Source organism: Actinia tenebrosa, unplaced genomic scaffold (genome assembly GCF_029948245.1).
Source record: "Actinia tenebrosa isolate PJP-AT-01 unplaced genomic scaffold, QUT_ActTen_1.0 PGA_scaffold5__44_contigs__length_20552954, whole genome shotgun sequence".
NCBI classification, from domain to species: Eukaryota; Metazoa; Cnidaria; class Anthozoa; order Actiniaria; family Actiniidae; genus Actinia; species Actinia tenebrosa.
This window is the reverse complement of record NW_028292582.1, coordinates 6,484,336-6,500,034: the sequence shown is the minus strand read 5'-3', so window position 1 is coordinate 6,500,034 and position 15,699 is coordinate 6,484,336. Positions and strand designations below refer to the sequence as shown.

Genomic DNA, 15,699 nt, shown 5'->3' with positions numbered 1-15,699 from the left:
TCAGTCACGTATTCTCAAAGTAGCCCTCGCATCATGATTCTTATCTTTTTTTCAAAAGAAGCAAATTATTTCAAAGCACTTTCAAATTGTCATCTAAGAACTGCTTTACATTGGAAAAATAATTGTTTGTGAAAATACTTTTTGTCTTTGATGCCGCAACCCGTCGAATATCGGCTATTTTTCCCGTTTAATTTATGCAAAATTGAGCGGCCTTCGGCTCCGGAAAGAAAATCGTGTAAAAAATTCATTTTAAAATATTTCTAAAATGAAATGCATTCCAATTACTTTTGAGGTAAGACAGTTTTGTTGGCAAAGTTTAAAGGAAAACTGCTTCCCTACCCGAATTGCATCGGACCGCTTTTACAGAGACTGACTCTTAAGGTATTAGGATACGAAAAATGACAATTTGCTCGAATAATTTTTTTTTTTTGTTGTTGAAATTTCGTAACTTTAAACTTTTGTCTTTCATATGTTAGTGAAACTTCTTGCAAATTTTGATGGGAAAAGCTAAAATTTTGAGACAAAACGAAATCGTGATTTTATCAAGACCGGAAATGTCCCGTTGCTTGCAATAACGTTGAGTCCAAATGCTCCTTTGTCCTTGTAAAAAGATCCTACATTGCGATCGTCCAGAACACCAGATAATTTGGCAAGTGTTGACAAAATGAAAGGCTCAAGGTGTTTTGGCCAACACCATCGTGGTTCCCTGCAGTTTCCGGCTCCAAACAAAGAAATGCATTTTGCGAATTGTTTATGCCGCTAAAACATCAACTTCAAAAAGCTAAAAGGCCCTTGGATTTCATTCGACTTTTTTAAAATTTGGTGAGTTTAAAAAGCAACTCATGATCCAAAAATTTCTTTCCAAAGTTATGACGCTTTTTACTCTAAACAACACTCCAAAAGCAATCGCCAAACTTTGTTCAAAAATAGTGAGAGATATAAAACAGATATCAAAAATCTGGGACACCCTTTTTGAGCTTATTATCTCCTGAGTATGTTAAGACATTTTTCGCAAACAAAGCTTAAAATGTACGTGTCCATTAATGTTTTCGCTGAGGTATGGTCAAATTTCGCTTAGAGGACAATAATGTGAACAACAATTTAAAAAATCGTATTTTGAAGATGTCTTCATAAACTATGTTTACTCAGCTTTCAGAAAATGTATACTTTGTTTGTGTTATACTATAAAGCCAGCACGTTATTTAAGTTTGCGCGCATAGTGGTTGCAAACGTATCCTAATACCTTAATGAGTTATTTGAACGAGGCGAGGGAAAATGCACTAACTGCAACCGTATTATAGTAATTGTAATAGTATAGTAATAACCGTATTTTCACGGGTTGCTAATTTATTTTATGATATCATACATTTTCACGAGCAAGAGAGCGTAAAATTTCGGGAAAAAATTGTTCACGAAAAGAACAAGCGTCTGTTTCTATGATATCATCAAACTCACGTGAACAAATTATAAGGAGCAAAAAAGTGCAGACGACGTCAGAAAGCAACTTAGAGATATTTTGGGATTAAAATTGGCAGAAACATATAACCTGTATAAGCAAGAACATTGAAGATGATGTTAGGATGAAAGACAAAATACCCCTCTTATCAATCAACAAAGCGTGGTATACCAATTCGTATTATATCCATTTTGTAATCACTGCCAAATCCTGTAAACTGATTGGTTAAAAATGATGCTATTTTTAATTAATTAATTAATCAATCAATCAATTAATTGCATTATTATTTCTACTTCTACTATTATTATAACAATATTTTTCTCATCATCTGAATTGAGCCAATAACAAGAGACATGTCAAGAGTGAACTTTTTGACCAATCATATCAAGGAAACAAGGAAGCCATTTGAGTGTTCAACTCGGCATCTTTGGTGAAAACAACCGGGGGGGAAAGCCGCCATTGTTGGGAAAAACGTTTTTGAAGATTTTTGGAGCCATTTTTAGCGTAAAAAGACGTTAAAAAATCAAAAAGAACTGAACAAGTGAAATTGTGGAAAGCATATTTATAAAGAAAATGCTCATAAAGTAATTTGGAAATATTTTAACGAAAACCGAAAATCGAAAAAAAATATATATATATATTAAAAAAACGGCCCATCCCCATATGACTTCTTAATATCGACTGTTTATCTTAAGTTGTTTGCATCTCCCTCTACCGTGAAACTCAGGGAATCATCGTCCTCAAAAGAGGTTTTCTTAAAGAAGAAGATTTTCTGAACTTTGTGGTTTTTCAAGGACCTGTAAAGTAGTAAACAAACTTTATCTTTTGCTATTTTCATGGCAAAGGTCTTAATACAACACGAGCGTTAATTAAACGAAGAACTGTAAATGAGCATTCCTTGTTTGGAAAGCCATTTTTGCAGGACAGGATATTTTGCTGTAAAAGGTAAGTAGAATTTTGATCGGCTGTCTCATTTTCCTCAATTCTGTCATAAGTTATTTTCTTCTCACTATTTCTTCCTTCCATAACAATGTAATTTTACTTGCGTTTTCTTTTTTGAGCTGTTTTTTAGTTGAGTGATAGTAAAATCCCTAAAATCTTTGCTTACTTTTACCTAAGATAAAATGGCTGCCATTTTTTCCCTCGATTTGCTTCAAATTTTCCTCAATTTTTCGTCACAATAACCTGTCATCTTATTGGCTAAAATCATTTGTATTGTTTATTATCCAATCAAAAGTTTGAAATCCTTTTGAAATCGTTTGCTTATTCACATAGTGAATTTCTTTTTGCTATACGCGCTAAATCCATGCCCATTAATTCACCTCTACTGAACGTGCCCGATTTGTGTTTAAGGCTCCGGCATTGTTTCAACTTTAAAAAAATCGCTTTCAAATAATACTATTTTCTGAATATCTATTATATGACCTTTAAAACGATATATAGTTTTATGGGGTTTCGTTTAACGTGTTGCGAAGAGAGAGTCTTTAACGAAACATACTCCTGAAGGTCTCCAGTCACCTTAAATAGTGAATAGTTGATTGTGAAAATAATTCGTCATTTGAATGTCGGGTCTTTGAGATACGAAGGTTTATATTTCCAATATGTTAATGAATATGACGCAACATAAGGGATTTGAGTTATTTTGTGGCAACTTTTAATATTGAACGCTGGACATTTTTTGAAAACAAATTTGTAAGATCCTTTACGTGAGTCACGAGTAAAAGGGTGATGCTTTTAAAATACTGTATTCCAGAACGAGTGCAGTATTGTATATTAAATGATCCCTTATTTTACGTCATAGTCATTAACATATTGGGAATACAAACCTTCGTATCTTAAAGACGCGACATTCAAATGAATAAATATCTTCACAATCAACTATCCACTATCTAAAGAATCATTCTGTAAATATTGTGCAAAGGCTTATTAGCACTTTAAGATAGTTCTTAACTTGAACTATTATTTCTATTATTATGTATTATTATTATTGTATTATTATTATTATTATCATGTACAGTTGATGTGATATTTTACGAATTTTATCAACTAATAAAGATGTAGATGTAGATGGCAGATCAAGACCAATACTTTCAAAGGTACATTCTTAAACGATAGCTTTTTGAAAAAGGTGTTTTTCAAGTTCAAAAATGAGTTATTACAAAAATATTGAATAAGAACTTTCAGGAGATCGGACTAATGCTTCGAACTATCCACCTATTTCAATTTTACCAACTCTCACTCAGCAAATTAGTTTAAAAAACTGTTCATTCACAATTATATCATCACGTGGCTGAACATAAATTTCTTTCCAGTAAACGATTTGGCTTTAGACGGCGATCATCTATAGTATCTGCCTTTTCAGCATTTGCAGATGAAGTTTTAACCAACATGGAGCAAGGAAAATTATGTTGGACAGTTTTTTAGACTTAACAAAAGCATTCGACACAGTTGACCACGAGATATAGGTGTCTGTTGATGTTTCTGTTGTTACTGTGGCTTCGGTAGATTACGTTATTCTGTAGGCATTTTCCATCGAGAGGGCAATTTGGTTTTTGTCTGCAGTTACATTCTTTTTGTTGCTGGTCGGGTTGAGTATCATTGAGTATCACCTACATAGGACTAGCAACAAACTTTAAAGAACGCTACAGGAACCAAATGTCATTCTTTAAACTCAGCAAAAATAGAAACTCAACAGAACTGTCAAGCACATATGGAACCTAAAAGACGAGAATAGGAACTTTGATATTAAATGGAAGATTATTAAAATATGTAAACCTTATGATAATGATAACAAAAAATGTAACCTATGCTTAAGCGAAAAATTCATCATCATTTGTAAAAATCACCTATGTACACTTAACAAACGCAATGAATTAGCAAGTCTGTGCCCCCATCGTAATAGATACACACTTAAGAAATTTAGACCATAATGTCGCGCAATTGTAATTTAAAACGAATAGATTTCGAAATGCTAGTTATATATCCTAACAAAGGTCATTCATTGTAACTGCCTGATGAGTGTGGCCGTCTCGCGATGGTCATACGAAACAGATTTGTCGCAATTAAAACAATGAATCCTAACGTCTAAAATTCAATTTGATATACAATGCTCCTACAAAGTTGAGCACTCTATGAAAAAACGTTTTAAATAATTATAATATATATATGTATCGCGACCCTCCTATAAGTTTGATCGAGAGAGAGCCGCCAATATAGACCCGTATTGTCGGCTCAGAATTACCGTGCGTGATTGGCTCATGAGATTTGATTGACGGCGAAAACAGCACTTTTTTGATATCTCAGTCTGGTTTGTGAATGCAACGGTTCACATTGGAATCTCAACATCGATGGCGGAAAATTTATTTTTTACATGTTTTACATCCTTTTTTTACAACTTTGATTTTCATAACTTATTTCCTGACTCGTGATATACTCGGAAATTGTAGCAAAACGATTGTCGGCAGATGCCATTTTGTTGCCGACTCAATATTCCGAGATTCAGAGGTGAAATACAAGACCGTATGCTGATCACCGGTTCATATCAGCTGTTCTATCATGTCCAGCTGATCGTTTTTTTTAAATCAGGGTAAATAAAGATATTATGTGAGTTGTATTTGTAAAATCATTGTCAGTTTTTAATGCATTTAGCTCGCTAAATAAAGTTCTATTTTCTAGACGTTGGAGTTTTTTTATAGTATACGGTGACCAAAGACTTGAAGCATATTCGAGCTGAGGTCTCACAATAGCTAAATAAAGATGTTACGGATTCTTGCATCCGCAATTTCTCTACCACATACACGCTTTATCAAACCAAGACACTTGTTAGCTTTGGAACACATTTCCTCAAAATGCTTTGCCCAGGTGAGGTCTGATGATATAATAACTACAAGTTCTTTTGTATAGGGCGCGTTAGGTAGATCTTCATCGCCGATTTTGTACTGATTAATAGCCTTAATTCCTTTCTTGTGCATATGTAAAACTTTACATTTGTCAACATTGAATTTCATTTTAGAATCGACACTGCAGCTATAAACACGATCAATATCCCTTTGCAAATCGTTGTGATCTGAATCCGATTTGATGACCTTGTATAGTTTAGAATCCTCAGCAAATAAGGCAAGTTTAGAATCACCTAGAATATAAGAAGGCATATTATTAACATACACAAGAAAAAGAAGAGGTCCAAGTATGGATTCTTGAGGAACCCAAGATGATACAGGTAAACATTCGGATTAAGAACCATCAATAACAACACTCTGCTTTCTCTCGCTTAGATTATCAAGAAACCAGTCGAAAAGTCCACCAGTGATACCGTATTTCTTTAGCTTAGAAAGAAGAATATGATGGGTTACTTTATCAAATGCTTTAGACAAATCCATGTGTACAGCGTCAACTTCAGTGCCATTGGCAAGATTTTCTAAGATCATGGTAAACCTCAAGAAGCTGAGTAACTGTTGACTTTCTTTTGAGAAATCCATGTTGTAGAGGATAAAGTAGAGGTGTAATGTGAGAAGAACAGTAGTTAAACACACAGCGTTCCAAAATCTTTGATAAGATACTTAATAGAGATATCTGTCGGTAGCTAGAAGCAAGTGATGGATCTTCTTTTTTAAAGACTGGAGTGATATTTGCACGCTTCCATAATGTTGGTACTTTTCCTAACGACAGTGATAGGTTGAAAAAACGACTTAGTGATGGGGCTATAACATCAGCAGTGTTCTTCAGAATGTTACCAGGGATATTATCAGGACCACATGCTTTCTTAGGGTCAATCACCTGCAATGCTTTACAAACAAAATCTATAGTAAGTTTAATGTTAGCTAAGAATGGAATATTGCTAGTAGAATCATCAACATTGTCAATTATATTAGAATTGCTGGTTGTAAATACAGAGTGAAAGTAGGTGTTGAGAAGGTTTGCTCTCTCAGCACTGTCCGTTATAAAGGACTGACCATCACGAAGAAAGTTAGGACCCGAACGCTGTGATGTATACGACTTGACTAGAGACAAGAAGTGTTTAGGGCTCTCTAGAAGTGAGCACTAGACGATAAAAAAGTCACAGACATGGTCCAAATTGATCTGTCCAAAGATTTTGATATCCTAAGCCATTCCATGTTGGTTCCTAAGCTGCGGGATCTGGAAAGCTCATAAAGCACTCTTGTATGGTTTAAAGATATCTAACAGATAGACTGCAGTCTACTCGTGGTTCCTTCAATCTCCAGTCCTCTTGTTGTCACTCATGGGGTGCCACAGCGCTCTATATTGGGCCCTATGCTCATCAACCTATATATAAATTATCTCCCCGGGGAGGTGGAAAACTGTGATGTGGAGTCGTCTGTGGATGATACCAAGTTGTATCTACAAATTTTTCACTGAACACACTGAAGGACACTGAACTTAACTTATCCAAAGTTTCAACTGATCTCCAGCGCGTTGCAGGATGGCCTTGTTCACACTCATTACTGATTAACCCTTAAAAGACAAAGATTATGCATAACTTTTGATTCTAGTGTCTTTCAATGATCATATTAGTAACCTGACATCGTCGCTCTTGTAGTCACTTTGCCAAATAAGTAGATTTAAGCACTTTTTTTCTAAAGATATACTATCGTTAATGTACAACTCACTAATTTTTAGAAAAGTGTTCTCTTGTGCCACAATTTGGTCAGGAACTTCTAATCAGAATATCAATGAGCTTCAGTTAATTCAGAGCTTTGCAGCACGTATCCTAACTGACACTAAGAAGTTTGATCATATCACAACAGTACTAAAAGAAGAGATAATTAGCTCAAAACTAGTGTGAGCTGCGTCGGTATTTCTAATGAAACAGTAATGATAAAAGGCGAAATCAAATACACAAGAAGCATGTTAGTCATTCAGTGTTCATCAATACTTTATTTGTTCTCTGTTATCAAAACATTGATTTTATAACTTTGTATCACCATGTTTTGATAACAGAGAACAAATAAAGTATTGATGAACAAATGACTAACATGTTTCTTGTGTTTTTGATGTCTTCTGTGTATTCATATATAGATTGATTCACTTGAGTGATATCGACTAAATAGGCACTAAATTGCGACTATTAGTTAATAACTATTTTGTTTTTATTTCACGGATTAAGTACCATCGCTCTATATAAGCACTCCTTTCTGTCGCCTCTTTCTCTTTTATTCCAACGAAGGAATAGCGTCCGAAACGTCAGTAAGTTTTTCTCATCTTTTCACACGGTGTATAGTTTACCCTTTTATCATTACAGTACTAAAAGAACTTGCATGGCTCCCTGTGCATAACCAGCTGGAGGTTAGGGATGTTACCATGTTTATAAATGCTTTTATAAAATAACTGTTATGAATGTCGCGTTCTGATTGGTTTGGAGCGCGTGCTTTATGAGAGCACATTGCACGCGCGCGCATTTTCCGTTGCGTCATTCCTATCCATTATTGTAATTTGTATTTTTAAAAGAAATAAAAAACTTGCTTACTGTGCTGTGTGCAGTCATAAAGCACTTGGGGATTGGCAGAACACTCAAGAAGTGTCGAGAAGCACTTCTCCTAACACTTCTCTCGTGTTCTGCCAACCCCTGCGTGCTTTATGACAGCACACAGCACGCGCGCGTTTTCTATTTCTTCAGAATAATTTAGTACCAACTTATATTGCTAGCAAACTGTCTAATCGTGCACAGGTACATAATTAAAGCACAAGACATAGCGATCATCCTAATGTTCCGCTTTTGCCTTACCGCAAATGCGCAGCGCTCCTTTTTTTTTTTTTTTTTTTTTTATCATGGCGTTAAGACTTACAACTCACTTAGCACGCAGACCAAAAACTCTAAGACCTTGAAAAAATTTAAGTGGAGGTCCAAATATATTTTTATTTAGCTTAGTAGTATAATTGTATTATTATAATACTCTAATATAATATCATCATTATGATGTATCCATTATGTTTAATTTAAGTTCTTTCCACATGCATTGTAAATTATTTATTTATAATTAGCAATTGTCACAAAAGATAACTTCAGTTACTTTTAAATCATAATTTGAAAATGTTTGGCAACGTACCCTCTTTTTTATTATTATTATTAATATTTTGCCGGTCTTACTCTAACATAAAACCACCAGTAGATTTAAGAGATGTGAGTTATCACTAAGCTTTAAAAACAACAAACAAATCTGGTTGCTATGGAAGTGATTGACAGGTGTCAATCTCGAGTCCATTATTTTCAGAATACTAATTAGTATCTTATGTCCCAGGACGGCATGCTATGGACCAATCACTGATAATTTCACGATATCATTAATATCCATTTTAAGATGACTTTAGTAATTAAGTTAAGGTGAGACTAGTTAATGATTTCCATTAAACAGCAGCGATTCTGCCCGATGTTTAAATACATATCAAAATGCTAAAATAAGAATGAATTTTATCAAGCCGAATTGGTAATTTTGATTCCCAGCACATTCAAACAGAAAATTAAATAATCCGTGAGTCACCAAATGTGGGTTTCCTTTATATACAAACTCTATGTACGACGACCCGATATTAGATTCCACTTAGGAACCAACTTTAATGTAATAGCGACATCGACTCTCCTCAAGCAATCCCATTAAAATACACTATACCAATATTCTCAGAAATTACTGAAGTTTATCTTGCTAGCTCGGTGGGCAACGTTCCGGTTTTTTTTATTGCATGGACGAATAGATAATTCGATGAATCGACAAAAGAGGCATTTGTTTACATGTCCTTATAAAACCAACTTATTTCAAGGCAATTTTGACATGGACTTTTTTCAGCCTGTTCAATAGAAACTTAAATCAGAATGAAGCTAAAAAACTTAATTTTGATAATTCGAATTTATTTAAGCAAATAGGCGAAATCTCAAAATGTATTTACCCATCTTTAGCCCTCTCAAAAGTTGTGGGCGTGACATTTTTTTAAATGTAAAAGAGCGTAACTCTGGCATAATGCAGTTTGCGCTGTTTGAGCGCCTATTTTTCATATATGTATTTGTTTGTGTTTCCATCAAACGTTACTGAAAATTGCTCATCTTAAACACAGTATGACAAAACTACTCTGTTTCACACAATGCCGGATCTTTTATCAAGGTTCAAGACAAAGATAAAAAGAAGATTTCTTGATAACATTTAACTGCAAGCTCCACATCTCCAGCTGTTCTTGGGTCCTTGACAATCTCCAATATGCTTTAAAAGTTAAGTAAAGCCTCATATATTTTACTGACACTGTCTCGTTTTCATCAAGAAAAGGTTTATTTGCGTGAAAGTCGCATATATATATAGTATTATGCAAGATGGCCGCCACGAAACGTCAAGTGAATTAAGCGTGCGGTGCATGCTGGGATTTATTCCTTTTTGATAGCAAAAGTTATGCTTTTCGCGCTTAGTCAAAATACCTGGACATAATCAAAATCGATATTTTACTTACGTGGTGGGTGTCCACACACAACACTCGCATCTTCTCTATGTCCACATTTATTATAACCCAATGTTCTATGATCACACTCAAACAAAGATGATTCACTCCCACTGCAGCGTACATTTTCCATCCAGATTGGACCAGTTCCTTGACCAAAGGCTGCGTTGCATGGTGCAGCCACTGCTCTTGGAAGACCCAGAGAGCTACACACAACTTTAGCCTCTTCAAGACCCCAATGATAGTCTCCACAGACTGTTCCCCATTGACCATTATAGAAAATCTCTACTCGACCTTCTGTGTTGTTTGTGTTATCTGAACCTCCCACTAGGCGAACAATGACTGTAACCGTGAAAAAAAGTTGTTATAAAATAGAACAGTAAAGAATGTTATGTTAAAAGAATATTTTATTTCCGATTGGCGTTCCACGAAAAGGAACAAAAGGGGTGCCCTCATCTGGACGTGAACTAGTTTCATAAAATAAAATTCGAATATTCTATACACACAACTCTCAGCTTATATGTTGATTTTTATAGAGGGAGGAAAGCCGGAGAACCCGGAGAAAGACCCTCGTGGTAAAGAAAAAGGACAATCCGCAGGGCTCGAACCAGCGACCCAGGTCGCAGCGGTAAAAGACCACGCATAAGCAGAGTACGCCACCCATGTCACCCTTGTTTGGCATTTATCGATCGATTGTCTGGTTCTTTTAAGTAGTTTGCAATCCTATTTATTTATTTTGTTTCCCCAATTAGTGTTAGAACGCTAAAGAAAAATGATACATTAATAAAGTATATTATTATTATTATCTATTATTATTATTATTGTTATTATTGTTATTTGAAAATATTTTTGAATAAATTATTATTATTAGTTGCGTCGCAAAAATTATTAGTATTATTATTATTATTATTATTATTATTATTATCCCTTTACTGCACAGCAAAATAAGAATATTACAACTCTTTTGCTGGTATACATTAACCTTCAGCTCGGGATCCTGACCCGGCTCCTGAGAGCTGAAGCACTCTTCTTAAGATGTGTGGCGTGCCTAAAAAGTACAGATTTCTGTAGGTCTAACAAGCTTATACTATCAAGTTCTAGTCTCTGAACATGATCCTTAAATTGTTTTGATATTTTTCCGACCGATCCAATGACTATCGGAACTACCATGGTCTTCATCCTCCACAATCTTTCTATTTCTATTCTTAGATCTTGGTACTTGTCAATCTTTTCCATTTCCTTTTGATCAATTCTATGGTCCATAGGCACTGAGATGTCAATCAGTTTCGCCTTCTTCTTGCTCTTATTATTATTATTATTATTTTTTCTTAGTAAGAAATTAATGTAGAAGAATTATTATTATTACTGATTGTATCTTGAAGAATTATTATTGTCAATTCAAATTATTATTATATCCTTTTTTAAAAATTAAAAAAAAAAAAAATTATTATTATTATTATTGGTGTATTCACTAATGATTCTGCTAATTTTATCAACATGTTAGAAGACCTTGATTTCAATAACAATGATCGCATTTACATCATCAGAAAGTTAATAAATATTGCAATTAGATCATCATATTATATTTTCTGCTGCAGGAACACAGAATGGCAGAGTCCTGAGTTAATGCAGTATTAATAGTCTATAGTCTTCATTTTTTTTTTCTTTTTTCTTTTTCTTTTTTCTTTTTGTCATTTGTCACATTTTGCATTCGATTCAAGTAGCCAATTGTAAATTACCTATACGTAGCGAGATTTACGATTGTATTTGGTAAAAACTCAATAAAGTTTTCATTATTATTATTATTATTATTATTATTATTATTATTATGAGCAGTAAACACGTTTGAATGCTAATTAGGTAAGCTAGATAGGGCGTAATTTCGTAACCTACCAGCATGACAGGATTAGTAATATATACAATCACTTAAAACCAATTATTAATGTTCTTAAGATGCAGTTTAAATACTTGGAATGTTTGAAATGTCCTTAAGATGTGATTAATTTGAATGTTCTTGCAATGTTCACTGTGCAGCTTAATACCGCTTTCTGCATTCTGAGTAATACATCTTTGTATCTTGCTCCAAAGATATTCTTCATCTCAGGCTCCATCTCTTTAGACCATCCTCCAAGAGCGTCCAAAATGAGGTTCACTTGCAAGATCGTGTATCCTGGGTGTTGTTTTGTGAGCTCAAGTCTAAGTGCTCCATACTTCTTCGTCTTCTCTTTGTCTTTCTTTTCTCGGTTGTTAACCCACGGACCTCGTTGCATCACTGCTATCTAAACTCGACAAATCTTCATCATATGCTGACATTAAAGGTGATACCAGCCCCTCGCTTATAACTGGAGATGCCCATCGTCCTGATCTTCTGATAAAAAATCTAGACTGTCTTTATATTCTGGAACTAACAGTTGGTTTTGAATCAAATTTGAAAAATAATGTTGATCAAAAATACAAAAAGTACAAAAATATCATAAGGAAATTTAGTAGTGATTTTAAATCTGTTAAATTTGTAAATCTCTCGATTAGTTCTGTTGGAGTTTTCTCTGCGGAAAGCTCAACGTTTTTAGAAATGTTCGACTAGCTATGATACGAGAAAAAACATAAAATGTATGTAATAAGAAAAATAATCAACATTGCCATTAGATCCACATATTTCATTTTTTGTAAACGAAACAAAGACGGGGAAAATCCTGATTTAATGAATTTTTAGTATCTTCATATCATTTCATTTCTTACTATTATTGTTTTTTCCCCTCATCTTCTTGTATGTATCCAAGTATATATCTTTAGCTATAAGCCTTTTATTTCATGTAAAACTGAATTTATCTTTAATTCAAGTAGCCGATTGCAAATTACCTAGTTACCAGCGAGATTTGCAATTGTAAAACAAAAAGCATCAAAATAAAGTTTTCATTATTATTATTATTATTATTATTATTATTATTATTATTATTATCGTTATGACAGCAGTGCAAAACTTTTGTATGCTCCATACAAGTGACACAATAGGGCGCTAAGCGTAACCTAAAGGCCAAATTAACCCTAATTAAATTCTAATTACAATTGTTAATAAATGACAATATAATATGTTGTGTCTAAATCTATAGTTACTGATATTCAAAAAAAAAAAAAAAGAAAAGAAAACTTATGAAGCTTAAAAACTATTATCCTAAATTCTGAGTACATTTAGAATATTTACTAAAATTAGTGATAAAATGGGATTGATAAATCCTAAATCAAATCTTATATGAAATATAAAATGTGACTATATATGAAATCATTAATTTAAAGGTCTAGTCTATTTATTTATGTAAAATTGTTCGATGGATAAAGTACTATAGATGAAAGACTTAATAAAATTGATAACTTGGCTTAAATATTAATATTCATATTAATTGATCTTCCATTTGTGTTTTGAGTCTATATCAAGAATCTAACTAATATAAAGCTACAGTAGCGTAGCGAGGGGGGTGGGGGGGGGCACGGGGGGCACGAGCCCCCCCCTAAAATTTTTGAAAAAAATTTTTTTTTGAAAAAAGAATAACAACAAAAAAAAAACATATTAAACCGAAACGAAAGAGGAAAATAAATCATTACAACCTACAAAAGTGCGAATTTATACGAAGTTATCCGGACGGGCTACATGTACACTGCGAACCCGGTCAGAATCTGCACGTGGGAATTTGAAATGGAAGAGTAATTTTTTTTATTTTGGATCAGCGAAAAAGAGTATCTTTAAGGCAGAGTTATGCCTCCAAACATATTTTGTCTGTGCCAAGGTAGGACATCCTGCTATAATGTGAGGAACACTTTCGAGGTCTTTTCTGCACAACATGCACTTCAGGTCATTGTCAGGTGTTGAACCGATCTTCTTTGCATAGTACAACTTGGTTGGTAGTAGTTGTTCATAAAGTTCATGCATACCTGCTATGACATGAGAGGGGCATGAGTTCGAATTTTTCAGCCATCCAAAGCACTTCTTCTCATGAATAGCGTCATCATTCCATCGTTCGCTCATTAGTTTACCTTGCCACTTTTCATTTATAACGGTATCTCTGATCCGCTGGTTACTGTGTTCTTTGATTACATCATTTATCTGTTTAATGGGGATTTCTTTCCCTTCCACGTAAAGGCATGATGGATTAGGATAGACCAGCTTTAATGTTAACCCTAACTCCTCTGCATACTTGTTGGCATCCTTCAACAGGGAATAATGGCCTTTTCTTCCTGATTCTTCTTCGAACAGTCTGACTGCATCCATTGTTGGGTCATTGTTGGAATACAGCTTTACTGCAGCTTTAATCTTGGTTGTTTTGTACACGTCCTCTACATTATATAGTTAATTATCCAAAATGACTGGAACGCGTTGCCATTATCTTCCTTCTCATTCATCATATCCGCAACAATTGTGTTGATGTTATTCAGATCTTCCACGGATGACTTCTCTTTTGTTCTTGTGTCTATCAAGCGTTGTGAATAGTCCCCTGGGGTACTACTTATTGAAGCATAGATGTTGTTTGCTTTTTCCGCTAGCTTAGTGATTTCGCTGTTAAGCCTTATTTCTCCTGGGACTTGCGTTGCCGTGGTTGTATGCAAATTCTCTTCGTTTTGTGAAGTTATATGCAAATTTTCTCCTTCTTCTTCTTGATTTTGAATATTTCCTTCGATTTCGTGATTATTTAGTGTAATATTTTCCACTCCAACATTTATTATTATCATTATTATTATTATTATTATTTCAAAACGACAAAAGAGGTAATCAAAACGTTTCATACAGAACAAGAACATAAACTAGACAACGATTTGCTATCCCAAGGTTTCTTCTTCGCTAACGTACATGAAGATATAGAAATATAGATAAGTTATAGTGCTTGGGAATAACCTCGTTCCCAAGCACTATAACTTATCTATATTTCTATATCTTCATGTATTTCATAAGTGCTACGCGGTCCACATATTCTCATCTTCACTAACGTAATCAATTATTCCCTGTCAAAACTAAATGGCTTATGGTCATCGGCACAATCCAACCTTCCTAAGAACATCTACAACCTCACCGTACGCAACATAAATAGCACTCTCCCAACCAGGACCGAATCTCTTTTACATATAGTAAGCGGACGTCAACACTTTCTCGATCGCTTCACCTGGCGCCATAATTCTGTCCTCAACTTTATCGCCTCATCATTTAAAACCATTGACAATTCTACTCTATATGCTGACCTTGATAATTATCACAGTCCCTCAATTATAACTGGCGATAGTTATCGCCCTGACCTGATTTTAAGAACATCTAGTACACTCTATATATTGGAACTTACTGTTGGCTTTGAATCAAACCTTAAAAATAATGCTGATCGTAAAAAGAAAAAAATATAAAAAACTTATTAGTGATTTAAATAGTGATTATAGCTAAGTTTGTTAATCTTTCAATAAGTTCCCTCGGAGTATTTTCTAGTGATTGTGCAACATTTATTTGAAATGTTAGAAAATGTAGGTTTCGACAAAAACCAACGTAAATATATAATAAGGAAAATTATGAACATTGCAATTCGAACAACCTATTGTATATTTTGCTGTAGAAACAAAATCTGGGATAACCCTGACTTGATGAAGTTTTAACTTTGGCGCTAACTAAATGTGGAAAAAAAGTATGATTAATGTTTTTAGTATCTTTCATGTACTTAAATGTCAAAGATTCAAGTAGGTAATCGTAAATTGCCTATATATAGGGAGATTTAAGTGGCATTTGGAAAACATAATAATGTTTACATTATTATTATAGAGGTTTCATAATTATAAGA

General features: G+C 34.0%; 1 protein-coding gene across 5 annotated transcripts in view; it reads right to left on the bottom strand.

The window, feature by feature from the left end:
• Positions 1-15,699, bottom strand: part of LOC116303613 (uncharacterized) — a 134,149-nt gene that overhangs the window by 34,920 nt on the left and 83,530 nt on the right. For 4 of the 5 annotated variants that reach the window (XR_016121357.1, XM_089038183.1, XM_089038181.1 and 1 more), the window contains exon 19: positions 9,905-10,234. The exons of the other annotated variant lie outside the window; for it this stretch is intronic. Coding sequence is in view for 3 of the 4 variants with exons in the window: in XM_089038183.1 (XP_088894309.1) it covers positions 9,905-10,234 (330 nt within the window). In the remaining variant the exon portion in view is untranslated. The remainder of the gene's footprint in view (positions 1-9,904; positions 10,235-15,699) is intronic. 5 annotated transcript variants of the gene reach the window in all.